At 47.7% G+C, this 13,564-nt stretch overlaps 2 protein-coding genes across 2 annotated transcripts in view; one reads left to right on the forward strand and one right to left on the reverse strand.

Annotated features, from left to right (window-relative positions):
* GNAO1 (G protein subunit alpha o1) overlaps positions 1-3,591 on the forward strand; it is a 143,157-nt gene extending 139,566 nt beyond the window's left edge. Inside the window, exon 8 of the mRNA XM_066194388.1 lies at positions 1,658-3,591. Coding sequence (XP_066050485.1) covers positions 1,658-1,845 — 188 coding nt within the window. The 3' untranslated portion in view covers positions 1,846-3,591. The remainder of the gene's footprint in view (positions 1-1,657) is intronic.
* Positions 3,592-4,746: 1,155 nt separating this feature from the next.
* The window catches only part of AMFR (autocrine motility factor receptor), a 28,655-nt gene continuing 19,837 nt past the window's right edge, over positions 4,747-13,564 (reverse strand). Inside the window, exons 11-14 of the mRNA XM_066194391.1 lie at positions 13,027-13,161; positions 12,290-12,373; positions 7,728-7,912; positions 4,747-6,276 (exon numbers count right to left, since the gene is read on the reverse strand). Of these exons, the coding sequence (XP_066050488.1) occupies positions 6,132-6,276; positions 7,728-7,912; positions 12,290-12,373; positions 13,027-13,161 (549 nt within the window). The 3' untranslated portion in view covers positions 4,747-6,131. The remainder of the gene's footprint in view (positions 6,277-7,727; positions 7,913-12,289; positions 12,374-13,026; positions 13,162-13,564) is intronic.

A 13,564-nucleotide genomic window follows, 5' to 3' on the forward strand; every position in this document is an offset into this window, starting at 1 on the left:
CAGAATCACCTTCACGAGCTGTGATGCAGCTCCAGCACCCCACTCATGGGCTGGGGCTGTTCTGGGTGGGGCAGTTCTTACGGCAAAGGTGCCCGAGCAGCTGGTGGGACAGAAGGGGGGTCAAGACAAATGGAGAGGAGCTGAAATGAGCCTGGACACAGGGAGCTGTGGAGAGAAAACTTGGCAGGAGCTGACTGGTCAACACTGGAGTCATCCTGTTTGCTGGTGGTTCCTGGGAAGCTCCTACAAGAGGAGCTAAGACTCGTGGTCCTCCAGGTTGCATCCTCCCAGGAGTGCCTTCACCCTGGGTGTGGCTGGGGGAGGAAAGAGGCCTTTTACAGAAGGAAGCTGTGGACCCACAAAAGAATCGTCCATTTTGTAGTACAACCAGCATGGCCTGGGGTAAAGGATAAGTAACCAAGAAGATGGGCAAGAATAGATACTTCGGAATTCTCTAAGGAAAAGAAAAAAGCCAGTTTAAATTCAGACTCCAGCATCCCCTACAGATACTGAGATGTCTCTGAAATGTCCCACCCAGAGCACATCCATCCTGGATGCCAAACCCTGGGGACAAGGTAGTCCCCCAGCAAGATGGCACACATTCCTCTACGGCATAAGTGCAGCAGCATTTCCACCAGAGGCATTCAGGCTTCTCCATCCTGAAGGCACCAGCAATTTTCTCACAGCCACCTGGCAGAACAAACCAGACTGTCCCACACGCAGCTGTGTGGCACGGCCAGGCTGCCCCATGGAGGGGGACAGCCCGGTGGCACCGGCCCAGCTTCCCTCTCCTTCGGCCACCCACTGCATCAGGAACAAGGGGAACCAGCGAGCTGGGAAAGGAAAATAAATCTCCAGATAATAGCAGCTCTTGCAAAGGCGATTTCAGGGGCGTAGCTCAGCTTTGTGGCTTCCCGCGAGGGGCCAGCGCAGCCTCTCTCGCTGCCCTAAGCAGCTTAATGCAATAATGCACATTTTTCGGCTCAAACATCTGGCGCCTCTCCAGCCCACCTTCCCAAAGCAAACCTCCCCGCCACGGAGCCAGCAGGCAACACGCGTGTCCCCACACGGCTCCTGGGCCACCAGCGCTCCAGTGCCTGGGGTGAGACCCCCACCCAGCCCAGGTGGGGCTCAGCCCCACAAGGGGGTGCAGCCGCTGTCCGTGGGGGACGTTGGGGTGGCCACCAACTCTCCCGGCCACCCCCCGCCCCCCCCCGGCTGTGGGGCCAGCAGGCCTTTCCCCCATGCGAGGAGCTCTGCCGGGGCACATCCCCGGGGCACAGCCCGGCTGGGCACGGCTCGGGGATCCTGCCCTTCCTGGGGGAAAAGGGGAGAGGGCGGAGCGGGCAAAGCAGCAACATCTGGGGAAGGAGGAGCCCTCTACAGCCCTTAGGTGTGATGAGTTTTGGGGGAAAATGGAGCAGAGGGGGAGCAGAAGGGTAATGGGGGGTGGCAAGGAGGGAGATGGGAGGAAAACGGACCCTGCGAAGGGGTGAAGGTGGAGGGGGGCGGGGCGGGTGTGAAAATAAATAGTTTTGCCTGTTTCTGTTACAATGAAAGCGCTTCGCAAGCAGCACGGGGCCGGGCGTGGCCGGGTGTGGCCGGCAGGGTGGTGGCCCTCAGCCCTGACCCCGCTCTGCCCCCGCTCTGCCCGCAGGTCCCAACACCTACGAGGATGCGGCCGCCTACATCCAAGCACAATTCGAGAGCAAAAACCGCTCCCCCAACAAGGAGATTTACTGCCACATGACGTGTGCCACAGACACGAACAACATCCAGGTGGTTTTTGACGCCGTCACCGACATCATCATTGCCAACAACCTGCGGGGCTGCGGCTTGTACTGATCCCCCCGGCGCACAGCGACTGCTTGGGTGGCGATCCCGGCGCCAGGAGAGAAAAGAAACATAAAAATAACAACAACAACAAAAAAATAAAAAAAACAAAAACCCCAAAGCAACCACACACAGACACACAGACACATACACGCGCGGGGGGGGAAAAAAAAAAAAAAAAAAAACCAGATTGAAGGAGAGAAAAAAAAGGGTCATCATAATCATGTGAGTTGGTAAATGAAAAGGCATAAGGAAAAATTATATATATACGTATATATATATATAAAAAACATCCACACCCACCTTTTTAGTTTGTTTTTTTGAACCTCCTTCTCCCATCAGGCTCCTCCCTCCGGCCCCCAGTGTCCCAGCTTGGGCCACCCCGGGGCCAGGGGGGCTCTGCCCGGCCCCACCATCCCAACAACTGCCCCGGTGCCAGGCAGGGAAAGGGGTAAAGAGCAGCGCCCGGGCTCACTCTGGGCAGGGGCTTCTCCTCCCGGCAGTTATTTGACCATGGGCTGGTATTTTTTTATTATAATTATTATAATTCATTATTGTGGGTTGGCTTTTTTGAATTATTATTTTGATTTTTTTTTCCCCAGCATGGGCAAGGCTGGGCTGCCCCTGCCTGTCCCCAGCCCCGCTACCACCTTCAGAAACAAAAAGATTTTTCTTTTTTTTTTTTTTTCTTTTTTTTTTTTATATATATATATAAGAAGGAGGGAAGAAATTGAAAACTGCCCCCGGCCACATGTCACAGCTAAAAAGAGGAGCAACAAGCAGATCTTCTCCCATTTCCCACCCTGACTGTTTGGGGGGAAGGAGCAGTGGGAGCATCCTCCTTCTGCTCCCTTCCATGCGTTTCAGGGGGGTCTAGGTCAGATTTTTTGAATTCCCACACCAGTTCAGGCCAAAGCCCTCACCAGCCAGAGCCGGCGGGTTTTTCCCATTTTTTCCCTCCTGGTTTAACCACTCCCTGCTCCCGGTCACTGCTCACTCTCCAGGTCCGTATCCAAAAGCACAGTTCGGCCCCCCCAACCAGAGTCCCCCCTCATCCCTCCTTCAGGGCCGACCAGGGACATCAGGGAGGGCTATACAAATATATATATATATTATTTTATTTTTTGTTTAGAGTATTTTTTTGTTTTCGTTTTGTTTTTATTATTTTTAACTCTTTCCAGTGAATGCTTTTTTGTGCTGCTTTTCTCTCCCCCTCTCCTGCCCCAGTCCTCTCTCCCTTTTAGTGAATGGTGTTTTCTCTCTCATGTGGGGATGTTTGTGCTGCAAAATAAGAAAAAAGGGAAAAAAAAAGAAAAAAAAAAGAAAAAAAACTTTAAAAAAAAAGAATGAAAATAATTTAAAAATTTTAAAAAACACACACAAACCCACAAAAAAATTAAAAAATAATAAAAAATAACAACAAAAATCGAATGTAGTGTTTACATTGAAGCCACCGTTTTCATGACCAATCCCTCGTCATTTCTACTTTGATTAGTAACCAGACGTCTTCACGGTTTCACTTTTACGAGTTACCTTTGCTGGAGAAGAGCAGTCACACCTGTTCAAAAGAAAATTAATAAATAAAGAGGAAACTTAAAAAAAGATATTATATATATATATATAAAAAGCGCCAGGTCTTTCTAAGCCTTTCTATTACCAATCAGTGAGGTTTCTGTGATATATTACACACTGCCAATCTCTTTCTCTGACTAATGGAAAAATTCATGTGTAGCTCAATAAAGAGAATGTTTGTCTGTACCCCGGGCTCTCCCTCCCGTGCCTCTGCCTCCTTCTTTCCCCCGCGCCTGCCTGCCTCTCTTCCTCTCTCCAGAGAGGAAGAAGAAATACCAAAAATTGCATCTTGGGGGGACTCGCTGCTGGTGGCAGAGGGAGAAGGGAACTGTGGATTGGTGTAACTATAGGATGGGTGTAATTCTTAGGAAGGCGGTGTGTGGAAGCTCTCTGGTGCTAGAGAACATCACTGTGAGCAAAGGTCCCCCTCAAAAGACCTGCCCAGGCTAGAAAAGATTTTTATTTCTTTAGGGAGTGCAGAGTTAATCACCAGGGTGAGTCCTTCATTTATGGCAACATCACAAGTCCCACAATATTCAAGTTTTTCCCCTAACATGTAGAGGAAGGTTTTTCAAGGAAGTTGAGGTTTTCTCCCTGCTGCTCAAGCGATTCAGGGATTGATTGCATTTTTGGGGGTTGGGATTTTTTTCCCCAATTTGGGTTTTTTCTGCACTCTCCTTCATCCCAGGTCCCCAGCTGCTGTGCATGCTAGCACAGTGACCACAGGTGGGACACTGGGAGAGCCACCATCCCATGGGCACAGCGCTGGCACCGCATGGCACAGGGCTGGGTCTGGGCACCACACCTGACGTCCCCTCCTGTACCACGGGAATGCTTCCAAACCCCACAGAACCACCCAGGGATCGAGCCGCAGGCAAGGTGACCCAGGCACCCAGGACCCCCCTGTGCCACCCCTGGCGTGTCCCCTGTCCTGCCCCAAGGAGGGAGGGGTGGTTTGCAGAGACTCCCGCACGCAGCAGCAGCTCCTGACCAACTCGGCTTTTCCGAGGTTCCTGCTGTTTACAGCCACCAGAAGCTACGTTGGCACCGGGAAAGCCCATCAGGCCTCTCCTCAGATGACCTCCCTTTCCAGGGAGGCAGAGCCAGCCAAGCGGCCACCACTGGTCCTGTGCTCCTCTGCACAAACCAGCCTTTCATGGCTCAAGTAGGTCATTTTGCAGCCGTGCCGCAGGCAAAGGTGCCATCCAGTGGCTGGCCAGGCTCCACTCCTCAGGGAGCTGCCGGGCAAAGTCAGGAGTGCAACAGAAGTCGGAAAAGAACAGCCCGAGTCTCTGAACCACCCCCACCCATGAGAAAACATGAGAAATCACACTACAGAAATTTACAATTTCCAACACTGATCAAGGTTTTATTTTTGTTTGGTTGGGGTTTTTTAACAGTAAAAACAAAACAGCTGTGTTCAAAGCAAAACCAAAGATCTCAAAAAAAATTTTTGAGGTTTCCTAAGAGCATTGCAAGGTAAGGCTTCCCAAAGAGTTTTATTGAAATAAATTATTTTCACCTAAACATTGATGCAATTCCTCTCATTAAATTCACCTTCACCTAAAAACCAACAGTAAAAAAATTACCAACAATTCTAGATAATACTGGGCTCCTTCTAAAGAACGGTGAAACTAGAACTCTCTCTTCAGAAGTTTAAAAATTAAGTCACTGCCTTGTAAAATTCAACTATGTAAGCTAGCGGCGGCAGCGCCAAGGGGATCTCAAAAGTTTTTAAGAAAATCCAGGTTAGCAGGTTGGGCTGCAGCCAGCAAAGGTCCAGCTGCCCCCATTTCTCCAGTCTTTCTGAATAAACTGAGGTTGTGGGGTTAAAAATGAAACAAAAAGCAACATAATGGAGCGATCTCCGCGCCGTCCCATCCATGTTGCGCTGGAGTCCAGGACAGGCAGGTTTTACTTTTGACTCCCTCGGCTCATGGCAACACTGTAAGCTCACCTTAGGTCCCTCTTCTTCACTCAGTCCCCCTCTGTTCCTTGCTTGTTCCTGGACATAAAAGGCAAGGGAAAAGTGTAGCCCTGGGGATGAACAGAGCCAAACCTCTGCCAGTGCAGAAGGGCCCAGCAACAGTGAACTATTTTATGCAGGAATCGGCGTGAATCGGCACTTTGCTGCACAATTCATGAATTCAGGTTTTTCTGTGTTGTGTAGCCAGACAACTTCATCCAGTGTAAGAACCTCCCGGCGATGCTCCCCCAGCCCTTCAAGCCACTCTAGGTAACACCCTTGGCTGCTGAAGGAACAGGGACTGAGGAGCCTGCTCATCTAACACAGGGCTTGCTGCAAGCTTCTAAGCTTCCTTCCCTCAGAGTGACTGCCCTTGATCTCAAGCAGAACACGCCCGTGCACTCCGTGACCTGCACCCACAGCTACCTCAGAACACACTTCCCCAGCCTCTGCTGTGCAGTCAGCCCCATAGCTCATGCCAGCTGCAGAAATCATGCCCGTGGTTTAGAAATTGCCTTTTGTTGTGGAGAGGATCAACGTCACATAGAAAATATTACAAAAAAGGTTAATTTGTCAGCTGTCCAAACATTATTAGACCACATGCTTTATACAGCAGAGAGGCAGCCAGCTCACTCAGCAGCACAGCCAGCTGAACTCTGAAGAGACACTTTCTTGCTGGTATAGAAAGCGCAGGGTTTTTTGTATTTAATTTATTTATTCAACGTTGCTCACGAGGAGGAGGAAGGAGGGGCAGCGAGCGCTAAGAGTTTTGCTGCATCTGAAGTCTCCGTTCAGCAGCAGCAGCGAGGGTCCTGCGGCGCAGGGTGACGGCGTCGGCCGCCGCTCCCTCGGGCAAAGGCTTCTCTGTGCTCAGCTCCTCATCGGAGGTTTTGTTTAAGTAACGCCTGAGGGGAAAAAAGGAAAAGATGAGTGAGCAGAACCCACCTCGTTCTGGCTCTGAAAAATGCATCCCCGCAGTTGGGGAGGGCTGGAAGGCAAACTAGCAGGAAAAAGCCTCAATAAAAGTGCACACAAGTTATGTGCTCCTAAAAAAAGCCCACGTCACCTACAACAGGCTCTGCGGAGTTGGCAGAAGCTCTTGGGTTTTGTGCAAGATCCTGGTGCCTGTGGGAAGGAGCCAGTTCTGAAGGTCAGGGTTGTCCTCTCAACTCAGAGCCATTCACAGCAGGTGAGCTATTGACTCCCTCTGTTCCTGTTACTCCACTCCTCGGCCTCTGGCACTGCCTACCACAACAAGGCACTCCCTGATGACAGCAGGTAAGCCCGTGACAGAAGGGGCACCAGGGGCTGCACAGTGTAAGGTAAGGCCAGAGGGCAAGGAAGTTGCTGCCAGAGTTAACATCCCAGGGAATTTTTACACTTTAATGGCAAAAAAACAGTAGTTTGAAATTCAACAGCTCTTCAAACCAGGAAACCAGAAAGTCAAAAATACTCTGTCTCTCTAAAAGACATTTTTTTTAAACATCAAGGAAAAATTAAGTCTAGGAGCAAGTCTGTTTATATACTCATAAAAGGTGCCATACCCCCACGTATTTATAAGGTATTTCAGTGTGGAAAAGAAAAAGAGCATCAGTAGGCTGACAACTCCAAAGGACCCAGAACTCAGTGGGGTTGTTGTAGACCCTTTCAGCAGTGTCCTTGAGATACAAAGGAAGGGAAAACACTTGTTAAAAACGCTACAAAGTTTTTTCTACATCACTGAAGTGCTTTTCCTTCTCTGCTTAAACAGCAACTGGATGCTGGTAAAATCCACCAACATTAACTGGAATACCAGTAAAAAAAGCTGAATTCTACCTCTAACAGCTATTACTGGTTGGGCTAAAAGAAACAGTTCAAGTTGGTCCCTCTCTCTCCAGTGGTACTGACTCCTCTGGTGAAATCTAGTAAGGGTCACCTGTCAGATCTGCACTGCTCTGGGCTCTGTGTCTGGAAAAAGTGGTGCCTGACAGGAATTTCAGTTTTTAGAGCACAAGCAGTGAGGGGTGACACCTGTGCCAGGAGCCAAACTAAAGACTGCTGAAGGACTCGGCCCAAGTAACCTGTTCTCAGTACATTCTTAGACTAAAGCCCACCGAAGCTGGAAAAATCAGCCTTTGATTTCAAAGAGCTTTGGATGAACTGCCAGGAAGCTGTGTGCATGTTGGGACACATGACGCTATTTCAGAGTTGGGTTTAGCAGTGTCAAACAGCATCCTGAGCCTGCTGTGGCAGACGTATTCATTCCTCTTACTGGTTTTCACATCAACCCAGGCTTTCAGTGGTCCAAATTCGTTTGAAACCCATTCTGGGGGACTCCACCTGAGTGGTGAGGCTGGAGTTTTAGGAAGGAACATACTTTCGAGCTTGTTGCAACAAGTCCTCCTTCCGCTGAACCAACATACGCTGCCTCTCATCGGCTGACTTGGAAAAGCGACTTCCCCTGGCCTCAAAATCTTCTGCTTCATTAGGTTCTGCTTCCATTTCGTTGAATTCCACCATTTCTTCCAGTCTGGAGTTCAGTTCAAGTGGCACTCTCTCAGTCTAAGAGAAAAGGAAACAAGGCATAAATCTCTGCAAAATGTGGGCTTCTTTGCATCAAAACAACAAGCTACAAAGAATTGTCGTTTTCTGAGGCACTGGAAGAAACCAGAGTCTCACCTGCTATACCCGATTCTCTTGGGTTCCTTTGAAAAGCCCAGCCAAAAAAACAGAACAAAGCTATTTCCATCCATGCTCAAAGCTCCAAGATCCTATAACGCTGTATCTTTTATGCCATATTTGAAAGTAATGTCAAAGACAAACATTTATTACTCATAATTAATGCTCTCTGAAAATGGGGCATTTGAAAGTCAGATTCTGCAGCTGACTTGACAAGCGATGCAACAGTAAAGAGTTGAAAAAGCAGAAATACACATACTAAGGAAAGAATAACAAATGTATTTGCAAAGATTATTCATGCCTAAGAAGGGAATTTATGAGGCTTCGGCTCACTGAGTTCTGCAGCACCCAAATTATCCTGGTTTAGACTGCTGGAGCAGGGCTGGCAACTGTCCCAAGCACGGTGTGCCAAGAGAGGAGCTGGAAGCCCCCACATGGCACCTCTCCCCCCTGACAGGCAGCTGATAACACTAACCCAAAAACTGAGCTGATGGATGATGGCGCTGGGTTCAGCAGCAGAGATGAAACGGCACATCCTGATCACACCCTGCCACACAGGATCAGACCAGCCCCGTGATGAGAACCACAGTGAGAGCCAAGAGTGGTGGTGACAAGAAACCAACCACCTCAGTGAAGGGCTGAAGGGTGTAGCCATCGTTTGGTATCCCAGAGGACAAGTCGAGCCGGTGGGACGCTCCAATGAAGTAGTGGCCAAGGCAGCTCCTACTGCCTTGTTTGGGGCCTTTGGCAGAGCTGCCAAGGAGCTGCAATGGCCAATTCCATGGGATTGCTACTCCAGCCCCAACGGCCCGGACGTGGCAGCATCACAGTACAACACACAGGTTTAGGCAGCTGACGAGCAAAACAAGTTGAGTCATCCCTAAGCCCTAGAGACAGGCCAGTAACGCCATCTCCCCGACACAACGCCTTCAGAGAGCAAACACCGAGACAAATGTCACTTCCCATTAGGGAGGTGAGCCAAGCAGGAATCCCAGAGCCCAAGTGAGCACAGTACAGACACTGCAACCTCAAACACAAGTACACGTGCTTGGGCTCCCTCAGCAAAACCACCAGTACTGCAATCTACCAAAGGGCTCCAGTACTCACACAAATGCACTGGGAAAACACGGGGGCACCAATGGACTGCCTCAAAGCACTGCCACAGCCCTGAAGAAGGAGGGAGAGCCCCAGAGAATGATCCAATGGATTGGACTTGATGACCTTGGCAGACCCAGAGGAACAGGTACAAAGCAACTCAACTGCTGCTTCCAATTACCACACAGGTGGGCAGGGAAAAGGGAAGCTCTGCTGCGGAAAACAGTGAGGAGGCCACCCATTGCAGTCAATGTTCAGACAAGACCACTCATTTTTTCCCCCTGGGCCATTTGTATCAGAAGATGCAAGTTGCCTCACCTAAGGTTTGGGGGTTTTTCATAGGGTCACAAAGATTCAAAAATCAATACCCCAAGCTCAATCCTCCATCTGAGCACAGGAACAGTTACCAAGGAGGTTTTAAAGACAAAACTATCACAGCTAATTGCAGTAAAGGTTATGACAAGCCTCAGTAATGCAGCAGAACACAGATGCAGAAGCCTGTATACTACAGAAACTGTTCCTCTTTCAGGCTCCAAGAGAAAAAGTTTCATGAAAGCCATGGGATGCCTCAGAAGTGTCTGTAAAAAGCCACCAAGTACTTAAGCAAGGGAGGGCATATAGCATAGGAATGAAGAGGAGGCAGAGCATTATGCACATCACTGGAAGCATCAGCATTCTAACGCACAGCTGGAGAGAAGCACACGCACAGTGCCTCACTAAGGGTACAGGCCAGGACTGATAGAGGCTGTCAGTATTTAGAGCATTATCTCACAAATCTGTAACATGATTTATACCATGATGGCTCTCAGAGATGCCTCTCAACTACCATTACATTATATCAGCCCTCACTCCCCAAAACCACAAGCTACAACTGGGGAAAAAAATCCCAGTCATTATTTCTATGTCAAGACCTTTGAACTCTAAGTAGAATGAAGTCATAATATGACATAAGGCACTAGGCAAACCAACACTACTCAGGAAGAAGGGCTCTTTTATTTGAGCGTCTTAGCTGCCCTAAGAAGTGTCATTTCCAACAAGCAGAACTGATGGGTTGTTGTTGATTTCCACTTGCTGTTGGAGACCTACAAAGATTCCCAGTGGGTATGCTGGAAAAAAAAAAGGTAGAATACTTGTAAAACTTACTCTAAGGCTGCAGCACAAAGGAACTGGAGTTTCCATGGTCCCTCTCAGAGACTGTGTCATAAGGTGTCAAGGTCGGTCTATCCACAATTTGCAAATTCACACACTCAGAGGAGATGATGGCAGCTGCTTATGCCCCTTCCCACTTGCCTTTAAAAAGCTTATCAAAACTCCTGCTGAAGTAGCTTGTTTGTTGCTTGCCCTTTTCTCACAGACAAGCCTTTGACTGACTACAGCAACAGATTCTTCTGGCAAGCAGAAAGAGATACACCAGGTATTTGGTTACAAAATAAAATCAAAATCAAGGGGACACCAAAGTGACAAGAGTTTCCTAGAGCTAGAGGCTCCCAAAGCTCCTCTCTTCAACAGAAATACTCTGAACAGCAAGCAGTTAAGTAAGACTCCTTGGTAGAACTCTGAGTTCTGTAAGAAGAGTAAGCAGCTTGTCCAAAGGCAGCCTAAGCTAACACTAAATGCACAAAGCATTTCTGAGGCAGGAAGAGGACAGCAGCCCCTTCCAGCTTCCACAACACTACCCAGCAGCACATTTCTCTCTATGCATGGCAGTCTCAGTCTCCCACTTCAGCTCTTGTCTATGATTCCCCTTTGGCACAGTACATATCCATGCAGGAAAACCCTCACAGAGGCCACCAGTTCATCCCCCACAAGTAGCCACCAGCAGCCTGACTAAACTGCAGGATATACACAACTGTCTCCAGGTCATCTCTGTGCTATCCTACACGATAAAAACAGGTTTTCCATCCAAACCACCATTTGCTCCAGCCAGAACACATCATCTGGGCAGAGCTCAGCAGCACTGCAAAGCAAAAAGGCATCTCTATTAGAGAGCATGTGCTCAGTGCTGATGTATGGACACCACTCCCAGGTTTTTCAGGTTCTGTAGAAGGAAGAACAGAAAATAAAGGCAGTGCCAGGGAGGAGGGAAGAAAGATGAACAGCAACACAATTATTCCAAGTGGGATTTGAAGCCAGAATCAAGCTAAGGATAACTGGTTAGATACCATTACTACCAAGAAATGTTTCTCTCATTTAAGAGCAGGACAATTGCCTCCAAAATCTTCACAGAAACCCCCTTGATCCAGACTAAGATTTTAATTCCTGCAGTTCTGTAGGTGCTACCCCAGGCTCTTACCAAATACCTGTACCATCACTACCACCTCGTCCTCAGCCTCAACTGCATCATCAGACATAATCAAAGGGTCTTTTGTCTCACAACTTGCTAACAAGGGAACTGCCACAGTTGAATTCCAGGTAGTACAGTTTGGCTATTCAGGTCACTAAAGGCTGCAGAGAAGCTCACACACCTCACAAATTCATTCAGCCAGCAGAAAGGGAGATTTATAAAACAGAAACCCTGAGGATGTCCCTATTACAGTCAGAGAAAACAAAAGGGAAAAGAGATCTTACTCTACTGACAGGGTAATTTTTTCTCCCTGCCACATTTTAGCTAGCACATGCTGCTTAGTAAAGGCCTTAGCAAAGAACAGCAAAACCCGTTACTGTGCTTTGTATATAGAAGGGCTGTTATCTCTTGGTCTGGTTCATATCTCGCTCCATTCCCACCAAAGCTCCCCATGTCCTAAAGCGCTTCCTCCAGAACACAAACGAATTCTTATACTCAGAAAAGAAATACTCCTCCTTTTAATGGAAGTGTTTGGGGATGTAGAGAATGGGAATGAGAAGAAAAAGGGAAAGAGTAAAGCATTCTGCTCTTCATATTCCACAGACAGGCATGGGCTGACCAGACATGAAAAGAGACATGATGATCTTCTGTTCTTTGTACCATTTGAGAGCACTTTCCCTCAAGGAAGAAAAAGAAAAGCACGCAGATAATCCTCTATAGGGGCACTATATTAATATCTGATTTATCTGCCTGACTGTGTTAGCTCTGATATGAAATGTAAGGAAGGGCTGCCACCAACCTGACCTGGTACAGAACCAAAGGCACCTACCAGTCCATGCAGCTTCTAATTGTGCTTTTTGCCCATTTTTATGCCAATTTACCTGTGTGACAGTTCCAGTATCCTCCTGATCAGTACTGTGCCTTTCCACAGAGTTGTTCAATGCAGGTCTAATGCTATCTGCACGCTGAAATGCAAACATCACGGGTTTAATACAGTGTGGGAAATAGCAAAAAAACCCGAGTTCTTTGAACACATTCAAACTCTGCCCTCTGCAATGTCAGGCATTGTGTTCAATTTAGAAACAGATAAGTTAGCAATAAACAGAATGCTCTGTGTCGAGAGAGAATTCTCTCTGCTTCCCCACACGCAGACTCCAGATAACAGTAGTATCTGATGTGCACAGAACCAGAATTCAATATTCTTATTAACAGAAACATTGTCCCCAGACTGCTTTACTGGAATCTACTGGCACTAATTAAGAACAAGGCATAATTTTGCCGACTTTCTTTGCAAAAAATCTTCCTAAGTGGTACAATTCAATTATCTGTCAGCAGAGAAATCAACTGGAAATGTTCTAAAAGCTCTGCACAAGAGAGACCGGGAAGAGCTGCTTTAACAGAGCAAATACTTGTCTCTTGTCTAGCTAGGACATTTTCAATATATTTTTGGTACATGACTGAATACACTGCATTTACAGAGATTTAAACAAAGGGAAAAACAAATCCCAGATTCACCATTGCTTCAACTCGCTTCATTCCCCTCACTCATTATGAAGAGGCTCAGTGCTGTGATAAGAAAGAAAGAAAGTAATTTTAGGTGCACAGTGTTATGACTCACCTGTGTGGGGAAAGGCACCTGGATGCGCCCTTCTAGGATGTTGTCAGTGGTGATCTCCACAGAACGAGTTAGCTGCAGATCCTGCAGAACTAAATGATAAGGAACCTGAGGGAACATCTCCTGAATCTGATGGGCCTGGGGAAAGCAATACAGTCAATATCAGCAGTAAATAGAGGTTAGTTGATAAGTATGTCAACAGAAAGAGATTAAAAATATTACCAGCTCAAAGATGCTGCTTATGATATGCAAACCCACAGACAGAAGGAACAGAGAAAGAAAACCCATGCTGGCTTTGACTCACTCATGCTGCCTCCACTGAAGTCAACACCAAACCTGCAGCTCCTAGGGAGACACCACGTGGCCCTGAACAGTGCCTGTAGGTGCACAAAGGCTTCAAAAGCTTCCCAGCCCTCTTCTTATGACAGCCTTTAGATCTTTAATAAATATCTACACATAACTCATAGGTTTAGATCAACACCATGAAGAAAAAAACAATTTTGCTTTTTTTTTCAGCCATATTGTTTCCAAAATGGCAGCG

This window comes from Chamaea fasciata, unplaced genomic scaffold (genome assembly GCF_029207755.1).
Source record: "Chamaea fasciata isolate MVZ Bird 193981 ecotype frontalis unplaced genomic scaffold, bChaFas1.0.hap1 SCAF_12, whole genome shotgun sequence".
Lineage (NCBI taxonomy): Eukaryota > Metazoa > Chordata > Aves > Passeriformes > Sylviidae > Chamaea > Chamaea fasciata.